At 41.1% G+C, this 14,930-nt stretch overlaps 1 protein-coding gene across 8 annotated transcripts in view; it reads left to right on the forward strand.

The window, feature by feature from the left end:
* The window catches only part of ARHGAP32 (Rho GTPase activating protein 32), a 196,859-nt gene that overhangs the window by 80,190 nt on the left and 101,739 nt on the right, over nucleotides 1-14,930 (forward strand). For all 8 annotated transcript variants that reach the window (XM_077306405.1, XM_077306406.1, XM_077306404.1 and 5 more), the window contains exons 3-4: nucleotides 8,676-8,767; nucleotides 10,509-10,593. In XM_077306405.1, the coding sequence (XP_077162520.1) occupies nucleotides 8,676-8,767; nucleotides 10,509-10,593 (177 nt within the window). The remainder of the gene's footprint in view (nucleotides 1-8,675; nucleotides 8,768-10,508; nucleotides 10,594-14,930) is intronic.

A 14,930-nucleotide genomic window follows, 5' to 3' on the forward strand; every position in this document is an offset into this window, starting at 1 on the left:
GCCTAAAAATAAAACCTTGTTTGCGGGAGAGCTTTTACGTCTCTCGGAAAACGAGACTTGTAATTGACATCTTCTCTCAACTCATGTAAAACTGGTACTTAACTTTTGATGTATCTCATTTAATGGAACTGGTGGATGGTTTGAGCCTTACTGCTAATGGCTGTGTTGTGTCAACTCTCCCTCTTCTTCCACATACAGCATCTTTCCTCACTAATGGTAGATAATGTCTTACTAGGAACTTTAGCAATCCTTTCGTTTCTACTTCAGGTCAATTTGGGAGGCCAAGTGCAACTCTTGACTGACCTTTTAAAAGTTTGTGGCATTGGAAATCCTTTTAGTGTAGAGACTTAACCTTTACAATACAGTGTTGTTAAAGATCAGGAGACTTTAAATATGATCAGAAAGACATAGTTGACTGAAATCCACTAAGGATGCAGTAATATCAGCTGTGTGTTTCGAGGATGTGTTTGTGCAAGGAAAGTGAATATTCCAGAGCCTCTTGAGGACATGGGCATGTGGAAGCACAGAAGGGAAGATTATATTGTGCAAAAAGCTTCATGTATTATAGACGATGGTGCGGTAAGGCAAAATATATTGTCCATTTGGTAAAGGTCGTTCTTAGAATATAGCTCATGCAGCTGATGATTTAATAACTCACAATGCCATTTATGTTAGGGTATTTATTGGAGTAGAAGAGCCTCTTGTGGCTCAGAGTGGTAAGGCAGCAGACATGCAGTCTGAAGCTCTGCCCATGAGGCTGGGAGTTCAAGCCCAGCAGCCGGTTCAAGGTTGACTCAGCCTTCCATCCTTCCGAGGTCGGTGAAATTACCCAGCTTGCTGGGGGGTAAACGGTAATGACTGGGGAAGGGAATGGCAAACCACCCCGTATTGAGTCTGCCATGAAAACGCTAGAGGGCGTCACCCCAAGGGTCAGACATGACCCGTGCTTGCACAGGGGATACCTTTACCTTTACCTTTACCTTATGAATTGGAGTACATTTCAGGTTCCTTTGAAATAAATGAGATTTACTTCTAGTAATGATAAGCATCATGAACAAAGTTTGTGTGTGGTGACACCTTTGAGACCAGCAAAGTTTTATTCAAGGTATAAACTTTTGTGCACACTTGAAAGATTATACTTTGAATAAAGCTTTGTTCTGCTGCTTCAGACTATCATGGATTGCTACTTGAATCAGTTAGCATTATGGTTAGATTTGAGTCCAGTGGTTCCAAGCTATTTAGGCTATAAGCCTTTGCAAGTCACAACTCCCTTCATCAAATATCAAGAATTAAGAGGTTAGCCATCTAGTATTGGATCTGGGGTAGTATTAAAATACAGTTGAAGTGAAATTTTACTCTGGGTGCTTTGGATGCAGCCAGTGGTCATGCAGAAACTTAATTTCTTCTCTTTTCTCTTGGATATACATGGCTTCTTTTCAGAATAAGACTAATGCTAAGCCTGGACGACTGGGGAAGGCACTGGCAAACCACCCTGTATTGAGTCTGCCATGAAAACTAAATTTTGGTGTAGTGGTTAGGAGTGCGGACTTCTAATCTGGCATGCTGGGTTCGATTCTGCACTCCCCCACATGCATCCAGCTGGGTGACCTTGGGCTCGCCACGGCACTGATAAAACTGTTCTGACCGAGCAGTGATATCAGTGCTCTCTCAGCCTCACCCACCCCACAGGGTGTCTGTTGTGGGGAGAGGAATGGGAAGGCGACTGTAAGCCGCTTTGAGCCTCCTTCGGGTAGGGAAAAGCGGCATATAAGAACCAACTCTTCTTCTTCTTCCTCTTCAATGTTACTAGGCTTTTGTTTTTTCCTGGGAAACTCATCAAGGGCCCACCCAGGGCAATCACAGGTATTATCTCTGTGTTGGGAAACTCTAGAACCTTGCCCTGTGTTTTGTTCATACTGGACAAGGACATTATCTGCCTCATAGATTTCTTTATTTTACCTATGCAGTCTCATCAAGGCCATTGTTGTAGGGGTCACAGCACTCAGGATACAAAACTGACTACTTATGGCACATACCACCCTTCTGTGTGCATGTCCTCTGGAAATCTCATACCCATCCAAAGTGCTGGTCACTTTAGTTGTTTCTTCACGTCATGAAGGTAGCTCTAGTTTTCCTTTTCCCCTTATACTCCTCTATCACACCATCTCACCTCTAGTTTTCCTTTTCCCCTTATACTCCTCTATCACACCATCTCACCTCTGTTTTGCTCTTGTGTGAATGTTTAGTTTAGTTTGTGTGCAAGTGTGCTAGTTTTATTTTAATTTGTTTGTCAATAAAAATAATGTTTGTTTTATTTTAAACTGGTCACTGCGTGATTTTTCTAAAGAAAGGATTTTGGTACAGACAGATGGAGGATCCTATTAGTAACTTCTCTCTCAAGTAAGTTCCCCATTCCAATCTAATTTGGGTAGCATTACCTTTCCAAATGTTTTTGCATCAAAGATGGTTGTTGCAAAACTGAAGTTGACTGGAATAAACTCAACCAGGAGGATCTCTCCTCGTCCTGTCCCCATAACCTGAAGTCTAATTCTGTACTCAATCTTATGGTCCCCCAAGTTGAATGAAACGCAGTGAACTGTATTTGCAAAATGTCAAATTTGTCATGGCATAGAAAATGCAGCAAACCTTTGGCTAGAGGCAGCCTAGCAAGGGCTGCATACCATGCAGAATAACTCTGTCTGGCACTTTGCAAATGTAATGTGGCAGCAAAGGTGGTTCGTTTCAGTCACTGCAGCAGCAAGATGTTTAAAAAAAATGTAAGCTGAAGTTGCTTAGCTGTCATGAGTTAAGCAACAGCTGTGCTCTAGCGGCCTCATTGCGCACTCAACTGTCTTTTCACCCCACTTTTATATTCCTTCCAATCTCGGGAACCTTGTGACATCAAAAGAACAGGAAAAAGCACTTGGAAGAAAATTAGTTGAGGGCCACCATCAATCTGGAAGGCCCACTCTGATGAAGATCTGGGAATTCAATTGGTTCCCCTTGCCTTGGGTTAGACCACTATCATTTATTCTTCACCTTGACTGAGATTTAGAATGGGTTAGAAAAGCAGCCTTTACTGGCCGTAAGAATGGTGGCTGCTTTGATACCTTCAATAATAAGAGCACCCACTTTAATGGTAATAGCAAATCTGGGCATTCTTGAGCAGGGGTCATCGACCTGTGGTCCTCTGACAGGGGCTCATGGGAATTGTAGTCCATGGACATCTGGAGGACCACAGGTTGATTACCCCTGTTCTTGAGGACTCTTCGTTACACTGAAGATTACGAAATCTTACATTAATCCAGGATTCATGCCATATTTTGGAGACAGTTAGAAAGTAATGTTTGTAAGTGTCCTTAATGGCACCTCTGAGAGACCATATTTTTGTTTTAAAGAAAGTGAGGGCTTGCCCTTTTTTTTGGAGCAGACATGAAAAAGGATTTTGGAATCAATGATAGCATTTAAGATATATCTGCCTTCCATTCCTCTCCCCTGTGAGGGAGGTGAGGCTGAGACACCCTGTGAGGGAGGTGAGGCAGAGAGAGCCCTGATATCATTGAAGAAGAAGAGTTGGTTCTTAGATGCCGCTTTTCTGTACCCGAAGGAGTCTCAAAGTGGCTTACATTCACCTTCCTTTTCCTCTCCCCAGAACAGACACCCTGTGAGGGAGGTGAGGCTGAGAGAGCCCCAATATTACTGCTCAATCAGAACAGCTTTATCAGTGCTGTGTCGAGCCCAAGGTCACCCAGCTGGCTGCGTGTGGAGGAGTAGGGAATCTAGCCCGGCCTGCCAGATTACAAGTCTGCGCTCCCAACCACTACACCAAGCCGGGCATGTGTCTAATTCAAAAATTTCATTATCCATTTGCATATTGGTATTTACATTTCCTTGAGAACTCATTTACCTTTGTTGTGATTACAGAAACAATGATTATTATGGAATGTTTCGGGCTTTACTGTTCCAGCAATTGATTTTTGGGCCAAGTCCCCAAGTGATTCTGAGCAGTCGAGGAGAATCATGTGCCCTAGATACCATGTGCCAGCCGGGGATTGTAGCTGTTTTTTTTTTCCTCCTGAATTCTATGCATGGATGTGTTTCAAGAAAAAGAAATGCTGTAACTCCCTTAAGCTTTCTGCCTCACTTTTCCAAATTTCCCCCTAGGCAAGGATGTAGGTCATGTCTACAGTCCTTTGATAGGATACCAGGACTACTTTTATAAATCGTTTGAGTTGTTATCTATTGAGATTTAGTTTTAATTTGTATTTTATTTATTAATAATTCACGTTTTCCGGTGACACTAAAGACGGATTACAGGATATAAACAGGGCAATCAAATGGTATAAGACAACCAGCAAATAATTCAGTATAACTTGGATCACAGAATTAGGTAACAATGCAAATGGCAAACTACCTGAGGCAGGTAATTTATGAACAATTCAGAAAGTGGATTCCAAGGTAACAACAATGCAATAAAGGAAGGTGAGACCTACTATAATTGCAGGGTGCCTTCAGCATGCTAGTTTGTTTGTTTGTTGGTTGGTTCATTCATTCATTTTTACCCCACCCTTCCCCAGGTGGCTCAAGGCGGCTTACAACAAAATTTGGTGTAGTGGTTAGGAGAGGACTTCTAATCTGGCATGCCGGGTTCGATTCTGCACTCCCCCACATGCAGCCAGCTGGGTGATTTTGGGCTCGCCATGGCACTGATAAAGCTGTTCTGACCGAGCAGTGATATCAGGGCTCTCTCAGCCTCCCCTAACTCACAGGGAGAGGAAAGGGAAGGCGACTGTAAACTGCTTTGAACCTCCTTCGGGTAGAGAAAAGCGGCATATAAGAACCAACTCTTCTCCTCCTCCTCCTCCTCCTTCTTCATAAATAATACATAATAATTTAATTTAATTTTGGTTTTAAAATTCTAAAATTCAGTTTTAAAATTTATACAATAGAGACGTAAAATGTATGGTTATTTATGCCTTGAGGATAAAAAGCAGGGGTGCTTTGCCTAACACGGTACACAACTATACTTATAAATTAATGGTTATTTATTATAATTTATGGTTAGAACCATGTGTACGTGCATGATTCTTTTTTCTAGGAAAAAAAATGAAATTTAGAATACTTAATACTTTTAAAAAGAATTTAAACCAAGCTTCATTTTTGTTGCTGTAACTGCACTGAATAATATATACCATGGTTAGCGTATAAAATTGTATTATTTGGCATACTTGATATTCAAATGTCAAAATACTTTATTTGCCGCAAGCAAAACTAAAAATGTATCCAAACTTCGAAGTGTGGCACCCTGGACTCTCATGGAGTGTGCGTGTTAGCTTTTGCCATATGAGCGTTATAAAAAGATGAGAAATTGAAAATGTATATTTTGGAATACAGAAACAGCTTGTTATATTAAGAAAAAGTATCATAGACTTATAATAGCATTAGCATTCTCAGTATTCAACACTAAAATCTTCAGTAGGGTGTTATTGTACATGTTATATAGTGAACAAAGTTATAGTTATACAATAAATATATGCTTGAAAATCCATTGTATATGTCTGTATTATGTATACATTATAAGATAAGATATGCCAGCTGTACATTCTGAATAAAATGCTGGTTTTGTTTTTAAAATTACTGTAATTCCAAAAAAAGCAGATATTGTCCCTTTCCCTCCTGTGTTTCCCCTGAAATTCCAGCTTTTTTGTAGGGAAAACTGAAAAATCCCAAGGGAAAATATGCTCACTATCGCAAATTCTCATTTTTCCCCTTCCCACATAGGCTTACCAGGTGTCTGCTAATGGTGGGCAAACTCCTGGTAATTGTTGTCATTACTCACCGACTCTCATTTGGTTAGTGGATGGAAGCAGGCCAACAAAATAAGGGGGCAACCGTTGCCACTGCATGATGGCATGATTTGTACTCAGATAGTCATAGAAGACAGTGGGATCTGCAACTGCGTATGTAGGGCATTTAGAGTTTTGCAACCTCCCTCCCCCCGCTTTTGGCCAACTTCAGTATGCTCCATTTCTCCAAAGATGATTAGATGTTGGATCCAATTCCACTCAAGCATCCAAGCTTTGATCATGCCAAAATTGGTTTACCAATGGAACAGAAAAGTCAACATTAAAGGAGGAAAACTGGGGTGAATATTTGGCATAAGGAGATTTGTTATGCAAGGACTAGCTTTCTACAGAAAACTGATGCATAAAATATAAGAAGTGGGAAGTGGCAACGGCAGATGCTTTCCATCCAATTTTTAGATTTAAATAATTCAGCTGTTTCAAACTAATTTTTGAAAATCAAATTACCATTACAGAAATGCTAAAGAATGACAAATACAATTCTTAGGAGATTTTGTTTTGCATTTTGGAAGGTGACTAATCATAAGGGAAAGTCTCCCCAGCAGTTTGAGAGTAAGAAGAGTTGGTTCTGATGTGCCGCTTTTCTCTACCTGAAGGAGTCTCAAAGTAGCTTACAGTCGTCTTCTCTTTCCTCTCCCCACCACAGACCCCCTGTGAGGTGGGTGAGGCTGAGAGAGCCCTGATATTACTGCTGGGTCAGAACAGCTTTATTAGTGTTGTGGAGAGCTCAAGGTCACCCAGCTGGCTGCATATGGAGGAGTTGGAAATCAAACCCGGCTTGCCAGATTACAAATCAGCGCTCCTAATCACTACACCAAGCTGGCTTTGTGTTTAATTTGTGCTTCTTTATTGCAATTCTGTGGGTATATCAATGTATAGATTGGGTTACGTAAGTGTTGGCAAACCATATGCTACGTAGGTGTTGGCAAACCACACCCCTATGATCTACCTCTGCCTCTAGCCCTCCCTAGACTACACCTGTGCACCAAACTTCTTCCAATCACCTCACAGTTTTCTTAGATTGGCCATATATGGCACGGCAGCTAGAAATTCCAATCCCTTTAGAACACAGGGGCTTACATATCAATATGGAAGGAGAATATGGCCTTTCAAAAACCCCAATCTCTCCCCCGACCAACCAAACAAAGAAATTTGCTTTTTGAGAAACCATTGAGTAACTTGGGCTTTTGTGAGATGATTCTATAATTCCTCTCTATTTGGTCTCCAATCAACAAAGACATATACAGGAAATTGTAATGTGTATGGCAATAACTGTATTCTGCATGTCTTCATAACTTGCATATGATAACAGTGAGAGAAAGACAGTGTAGATGGCAGCCAAGTTGATTAGATTGTCTGCAGATGCATGTCTGTATTAGATGCTAAATATTGTTTGTTAGCCTTCATGTGCCATTTCTAATTCTGCATCAAGAAGCGTATCAACTGCTACATCCAGCTTCACATGATGCCTGTTAATGAGTCCTGCATGCGGAAGGGGACTGTTGTGTTAATGTAACCGAAGTCCACCTGGAAACACTCAGATATTTTGCTTCATTTGAAAAACACATTTTATCATGAACCTTTTAACATTCATGTAATCTGGTGAGTTCTTATCCTTTTTTGTATCCTGCCTGCAACTGAGATGATGTAAGGTTTTTGAGTGCAAGTTGTTGATCCAGGGCTGTTGATGTTGAGCTTGTCTGCTGGTGCGGTTATTGTGTTGAACCTAAGACCAAAGCGACCCAGCTGAAATCCTTACCCTACCTTGCAGCTCACAATATTACCTCAAATCAGACATTCTCTTTCAGCTTAATTTGTATGCGTCAAAGTATGATATGGCATTATATGAGCAATTTTAGGCTTGCGTTGGCCCCTTTCAGACATAATTCGCTATTACTTCCAAATCATCAAACTGTGGTTCTCATTGCAAATCCCGATCAAATTGTATGTGGCGGGGAGATGGGGGGATGAGATAAAAAGTGTCAAAGATCCTTTCGGGATCAGAATGGGTACATGGTAAAGATATAGCGGGTATGCAGAATATATTGTGCTTTTATTTATGGAGTCAAAATAGTCTCGGGATTTTGTGTACTGTTCATTGTATTTTCAGGAATATATTCCGTAGCGGCACATTTTTATTCTGTAATGTTTCAGACATAATTGGTTAATCTTCACTAGTGGCATTTAGACTACTTGATACTCATTTTCATAGTTACTTAAAGGAAAGCAGCTGGGTCATGTGGACTAAATGTGGTTCACTAACCACGTGCATTGGTGCATAAGCAATTATTACCATCACATTTTCATCCTCCCCTTCTTCTAAGAAGCTCAGAATGGAGAATGCGGACTTCCTGCTTCCATTCTCACAGCAATCCTAGAGATGTAAGGATGAAACAGGGCAAATGTCCCAGAATTACCCAGTGAGATTTAATTCTTACTGGGGATTTGAGTTGGGGTCACCATGGTTCAAGTGCAACTCTCTCTCAGCTGCTCTTTTCTACTCAAAGGTAGAATATGTGTAATCTGTGTAATATGGGGAGAGTAAAATACTTTGCTTCAAATTGAACCTTTGAATAACCCTATGGGGTGCTGTTTTCCTTTTGGGGAGGGGAAGGGGAGCTTTGCAGAAGCCTAAACCTATATTTAGAAACCTAATATTGCATTTCTCTTTAAAAGTATCTTCATTGTCTGTACTACTAATCTTTTTAATAAATGTCATGGGTAATGTTGAGTCTTGACAAAGTTTTAGTAATTGCCTTTTTTTAAAAAAAGCTAAACCTTCCCATCTTTATTTCTCCCTGTCTCTCACAGGCGAGAGGAGCAGACATCCCTGAGATTTCAGGAGAGCTACCATTGCGAACATGTGGCAGCACCGCTAGCATGAAAGTGAAGAATGTGAAAAAGTAAGCTATTCTGTCTTGTCTTAGTTACTTTTCCTTATGTACTTATTAGCTTCGATGACCTCCTTTTAGGCTCAGCCAGTACTGTAGACTATGGTACTATGATGTGATGGCTGATTTGTGACTGCTTGTAAACTTCAAAACAACATACTTAAAATAAACTCTTTTTGCCAAAAACCAATGGGAAATAGATAAATTTTTCAGAGTATTTCTCCCCTACAATGTCTGCAAATCAGCAATGAAAAACAAGTTAAATCCTTTGGCACTGACTTGCAGATTTATCATTGTGTTTGTTTTTGTGGTTCAGAGTGCCCATCATGAAATACATCCGTTCTTTGTTGATAGTTACATGGGCTTGGGGGGGGGGGGGCGAATGTAAACCCTGGGTCAAAAGGCCATGGTGCGTGAGGTGATATTGGAAGCGCAAAAGCATGCAAGATAATTGCAGTGACTGTTCATAATAGCAATATTAGATGATAACACAAATCTGCATAGACTCACTAAGCAACTTAGTCCATATGTAGGGTGAGAAGAAATTATTAGCTCAGTTGAAGTTCAAATAAATAGAATCATGCTTCCTGCCAATTTTAATTCAGCAGTTTAATGGAGTCTGTTTTTGAAGTTTTCTATCTATATAAGATGATAGAGGCTCAGTGAGAGGATACTCTTCACTGTTGAGGCCAGGAGACCCTCGGCTTAGTGTTCACGACTGTGCTTTATGGACTAACCCGGTGAACACAAGACCGGGATTTTTTCTGTACTTATTGTTGGTTTTCATATTCTGTTTTATTGAAATTTATAAGCTGTTTTGTGTCCCCACTGGGGACTTCTCGGGTTTCTTGAAGCCTGAAGAATGTTTTTGATGTTTCTCAACGGTAAAAAAGTTGAGAAAGCCTACCTAATTCGTGACAGAGTTAATGCAATACCTAGATTGAACCCAACAGTTAACATTTGCAGGTGTAAATGTGAAGTATACCATCCACTACCAGAAGATTTGTCCTTTCCCAAAGTCCCTTTTTATTATGCCTTTCACTGTGCTGCTTTTGTCTGTGTTGTGTTTTCTCTCTGCCTTCAGCAGAATGCAGTTCCATCTAGTATGCTAGACAGATTTGCATTTTACCCTTATTTAGTTAGAATGTTGAGTCCAGGTCTAGAGAGCTGTCTGTCAGATGGATTTATTCAGAGTAGCTATCATGTGCTGATTCTGCTAGAAAAGCTGGCCCTGTTTTCTGATGGGGGGCAAGGAATGATGTCAAATATCTTCTTATGTTCTCATGGGAAGAATGACTGATGATCACAGTCTCCTCATTTTACAACCTCAGGATTTAGCGCATGCTAGAGCACAGCTTCTTTCTAGTGGTAGCTTCTTATGTCACCAACTATAAACAAGACACAGAATTAAAAGCAGATCTGCAAATTTAGATTGCGATTCCGTTCAGAGGTTAATGTTCTGATTTCATTTGTGTTGCTTTTGTTAGGTTGCTCATGCTGCTTTTTCCTCAATGGCCTTATTCCTTGCCTTAAAACAATGGCTGTGGCCTGAAACATACCCTCTTCTGTTTGAATTCTCGTGACCAATAATGCCTTAATAGTTTTCCTTCAACCTAGAATTCTTCCCCGAGTCCTGTGGTTTGGGATTATTGATAATTCTTTACATACGTATGTTATATCCGTATGCCATTTTGCTAACACGCTCCTCAGTGCGTGCTTTTGATTCACAGCGAATGCGTTAATTCTGTTTCAGGCTATCCTTTACAAAGGGCCACTTTCCAAAGATGGCTGAATGTGCACACTTCCATTATGAAAATGTGGATTTTGGCAACATACAGGTGAGTTCATGATTAATGCTTTCAGTTGCGATTTTTGTCGGTTTATAGACTTCAATATTCAATAGTATAGATAGATTTTTAGATTAGTGCAAGTGGATGACCCACAAGGACTTGGGGAGCATCTCATTTTTCTTCCCCAATAATTTCCCACTCATCTTCCCAGAAACCTCTTTAGTGTTTCCCTTTTTAATAACCCAACCTATCCGCTTGGCTACATTTTCCTGCCCTGGTCTTCAGCTTTCCCTTTTTCCACCCCCCAGCATTCAATACCTGGGGAAACTAAGTTATATTGTCCTGGGCCAGGATCCAGAGCAGTTTACATCATTCGTCTCCATTTTAATTTCACAAAAGCTTTGTGAGTCAACTTAGGCTGAAATGCCTTTTCCAAGGTCACTATAAGAGCTTCCCTAGCAGAGTGGGGACTTGAATTTGAGCTTATAGAACCTCATCCGAAACTCTAACCACTATATCACACTGGATTTTGTGGGATGGCTGCTGTAGCAAGCAGCTAGGCCTGGGTGATTTATGAAAGGTGCATGGTAAGAAGTCACCCTGTGGTTGCTGTCAGGCATGGCCCCAGTGAGGGAGCACCCTCAAAGACAAGGGCTTTCTTCCCTATAGCCTGATTTTTTCTGTCAGAAACCAAGGCCCCATCTATGACCACAGGATGGCATTTGGATTTATTAAAGCTACAGACACTGTTTTTATTATTTGGGGAGGTTAACCCCCAGTGTATTTTTTTAATTCAGACTTTTCTGCAAGCTTGGTGCTTTTCTCTGGATTGTAAAAAGATCTGTTCTTGGCTCCAGTATCTGGACTTAAGTATCCACAGATTTGGCTGTGTTGAAAATTAGATATCAATTTAGTGAACGAGTGTTGTCTACAAGTGTTGCCTAAGATCACTCCTTCATACAGCTGCACATCATCAGGAATTGTTGTTTTGACGCTTGATTCGCTGAGACGCTTTAATGCTTTCAAATTGTGAACCTAGATTCAAATGTCAAATGACCAAAGGCAGTATTGTTTGATTGGCATGGGGGAACTTCCTTCTTTGGCATTGTGAAGAATGCACATTAATACAGTTTTAGTGTAATGTTCAGCAGTGAAATGTTCTTTCCCCATGAAGTGCCTCTGATATTTCTGCAAGACTGCAGTGTGCCCTAAACATTACACAAATCACGGAATTTATTGGGACATGTTCTCTTTTGTAATAGGATGTGCTTTGCTGCTGTCAACTGAGTTAGAATTCAGCAGTGTCTTGAGAACGTAAATTAGATGGATTATTGCATTAATCCTTCAGGACTCAGCTAGTGCGTTTTTAAAGTGTGTGCTGAAAGGTCATTTTTTTAATGATATATTTTACGTTGCTTTTATTGATTGGACAGTGTCTTTAACTGGGCAATGGCAAGAAATGAATAAGGATGAGAACACTGTGGGCAATTCATACCAATTTGAAAAGCAATTGTAGGGTACTGTCTTTTGAGTTCAGATGGGTCTGTCTCCACCTTTGATTAGGCTTAACCTTGGCTTGATTTGATTATTTAGCGATGACTACTGATTGTTGCAGTATATGGCCAAGCCATGTTAAAATTTTATGTGACTTGTTTCTGTCTTTATAGCTTCTGTAATGAACAGCTCCTACACTTGTGCAATCTTTAGTAATAGTGTCTTTAGATATCTTGGTATGCCTATCATTAGTGGCTTTGTAGCAAGATCAGTGGAATGTCATCACTGGGGAAATGTTCTGATGCTGTATAAAGATGATCAAAGGCAATAGATCGGATCATTGTTGTACAGATAAGCAAACATGTCTCTCCCTGAAGGTTGGGAACTGGCCTTTTTATGGAGAGTCAATATGATCCAGAAACAGCACCCGGGCCAGAGATATGCAAAGGCATGGAATTCCATGGGAGTGGTTCAGAACCACACAAGCTTCACTGGGACACAGTCATGGAGGTTGTATCTCACTCTGAAGATCTCCAGGAACATGTTTAGTAGATTTCCTCCACATGAAACTTATCAGTCAGCATGATGACTAATTGAATAGCAGTAGTAACAAATGAAGAGCCTCTTGTGGTGCAGGGTGGTAAGGCAGCAGAAATGCTGTCTGAAGCTGTCTGCCCATGAGGCTGGGAGTTCAATCCTAGCAGCTGGCTCAAGGTTGACTCGGCCTTCCATCCTTCCGAGGTCGGTAAAATGAGTACCCAGCTTGCTGGGGGGTAAACGGTAATGACTGGGGAAGGCACTGGCAAACCACCCCGTATTGAGTCTGCCAAGAAAACGCTAGAGGGCGTCACCCCAAGGGTCAGACATGACCCAGTGCTTGCACAGGGGATACCTTTACCTTTACCTTTAGTAACAAATTCCCTTGGACTGCAAGGCGAACAAACCGGTCAGCCCAGACTGCTCCTTAGAAGGCCAGATCCTGAAGATGAAACTCAAATACTTTGGCCACCTCATGAGAAGGAAGGACTCCCTGGAGAAGAGCCTAATGCTGGGAACGATCGAGGGCAAAGGAAGAAGGGGACGACAGAGAATGAGGTGGCTGGATGGAGTCAATGAAGCAGCTGGTGCAAACTTAAATGGACTTTGAGGAATGGTAGAGGACAGGAAGGCCTGGAGGATCATTGTCCATGGGGTCGTGATGGGTCGGACACGACTTCGCACCTAACAGCAACAACAACAAGTAACTAATTCAGGTAGCAGAAATTCATTGTAGAGTCATGGAGGCCTTATGGCTTATTCTCCCCCCTCTCTTTTGAACACATACTCCCGTCTTAACACTTGCATTAATTGTGATTTATAGTTCACAGTATCGACAGAACCGATTATCAAAGCGCTGATGTAGCTGAGGATTGCAAAATTCCCTTTCTCATAGCTCCATAATATTTTGCTCTAGTAAAACATGTTTCGGAAGCATAAGGATGGTGATTTATATGACTTAACTGGCATGCAGTTTTAATCTGTGATTAAGTTTTGCCTAGCAGATTCATTGCATTGATTAATCAAATAAACTTACAGTCTTAGTAGCGACAGTGTTTGCTGAAGTGTATATTACCACTGAGTGCAAATAACCATTTGCTAGGGCATTTTGTTTCTTTGTGTTCAGGCTGAGGAATTAAATGTTATGAATATTCACTTCCCACATATTGGCTCTTCATTCAGAATTGTGTGTGGATGAGCAAAAAAGCATGGTTATGGAAGAGCATAAAAATGGGACATTGAAACACATTTGAAACTGAGGTGGGGTTACTACATCAAAAAGATCCATTCCATTATGCAGTGAACTCTGGCACTGCACATTCTATTTGCATCTTATTGGTGGCTGCAGAAATATTTAAGCTGAAAACCGTTTCTTCTAGGTTATGTGCCAGAAATCCTTTGCCTCAGCTCGGCATTGTTTTGATATAGAAAATCTTTTGCAAGCTTCAGTTTTCCAGCCAAGACACTGCTTTTTGCCTTCTAGAATTGTCACATTTTTAAAAAATGTGTTCTTAGTAGTAATGACCTTTGGGGAATATATACAGATATGTTTGTGCTCTTAGGGGCCCCAGCAGAGTTAACTTGGGCTCTGTGTTAAGTTCATTTCACAAATATGGAATGTGCCTTCTCCCACAGTCTACCCATCTTCTTCCTGGCCCTAGTCTGGGTTAAATAGTTCATCAACCAAGACTAAATGGGAATGGAATAACCTTGTATGTAGCTAATGTGCTACAAGGATGACTCTTGTTTGATGTCTTTCAAGTAGTATCTTTGGGGCCGCACATAGGACGTTGGTATTGGGGAAAGAAACTTGTGTTAACAGATCACAAAATGGCTCCCATGCAGGCAGAGTTCATTGAATCATAGAATTATAGAATCATAGAGTTGGAAGGGGCCATACAGACCATCTAGTCCAACCCCCTGCTCAACGCAGGATCAGCCCAAAGCATCCTAAGCATCCAAGAAAAGTGTGTATCCAACCTTTGCTTGAAGACTGCCAGTGAGGGGGAGCTCACCACCTCCTTAGGCAGCCTATTCCACTGCTGAACTACTCTGAAATTTTTTTTTCCTGCTATCTAGCCTATATCGTTGTACTTGAAGTTTAAACCCATTTCTGCGTGTCCTTTCCTCTGCAGCCAATGGAAACAGCATCCTGCCCTCCTCCAAGTGACAACCTTTCAAATACTTAAAGAGGGCTATCATGTCCCCTCTCAGCCTACTTTTCTCCAGGCTGAACATTCCTTGACAAAAATGTTGAGAGATTCAAGTAAATTGTCCTCAGGGAGACAATTCCTCCTGAACTGGGGTTCCCTGCAGACACAGAGGTGGTGTGTACTGGGCTCTTTTGATGCTTT

The sequence above is a fragment of the Paroedura picta genome, chromosome 12 (genome assembly GCF_049243985.1).
Source record: "Paroedura picta isolate Pp20150507F chromosome 12, Ppicta_v3.0, whole genome shotgun sequence".
NCBI lineage: Eukaryota > Metazoa > Chordata > Lepidosauria > Squamata > Gekkonidae > Paroedura > Paroedura picta.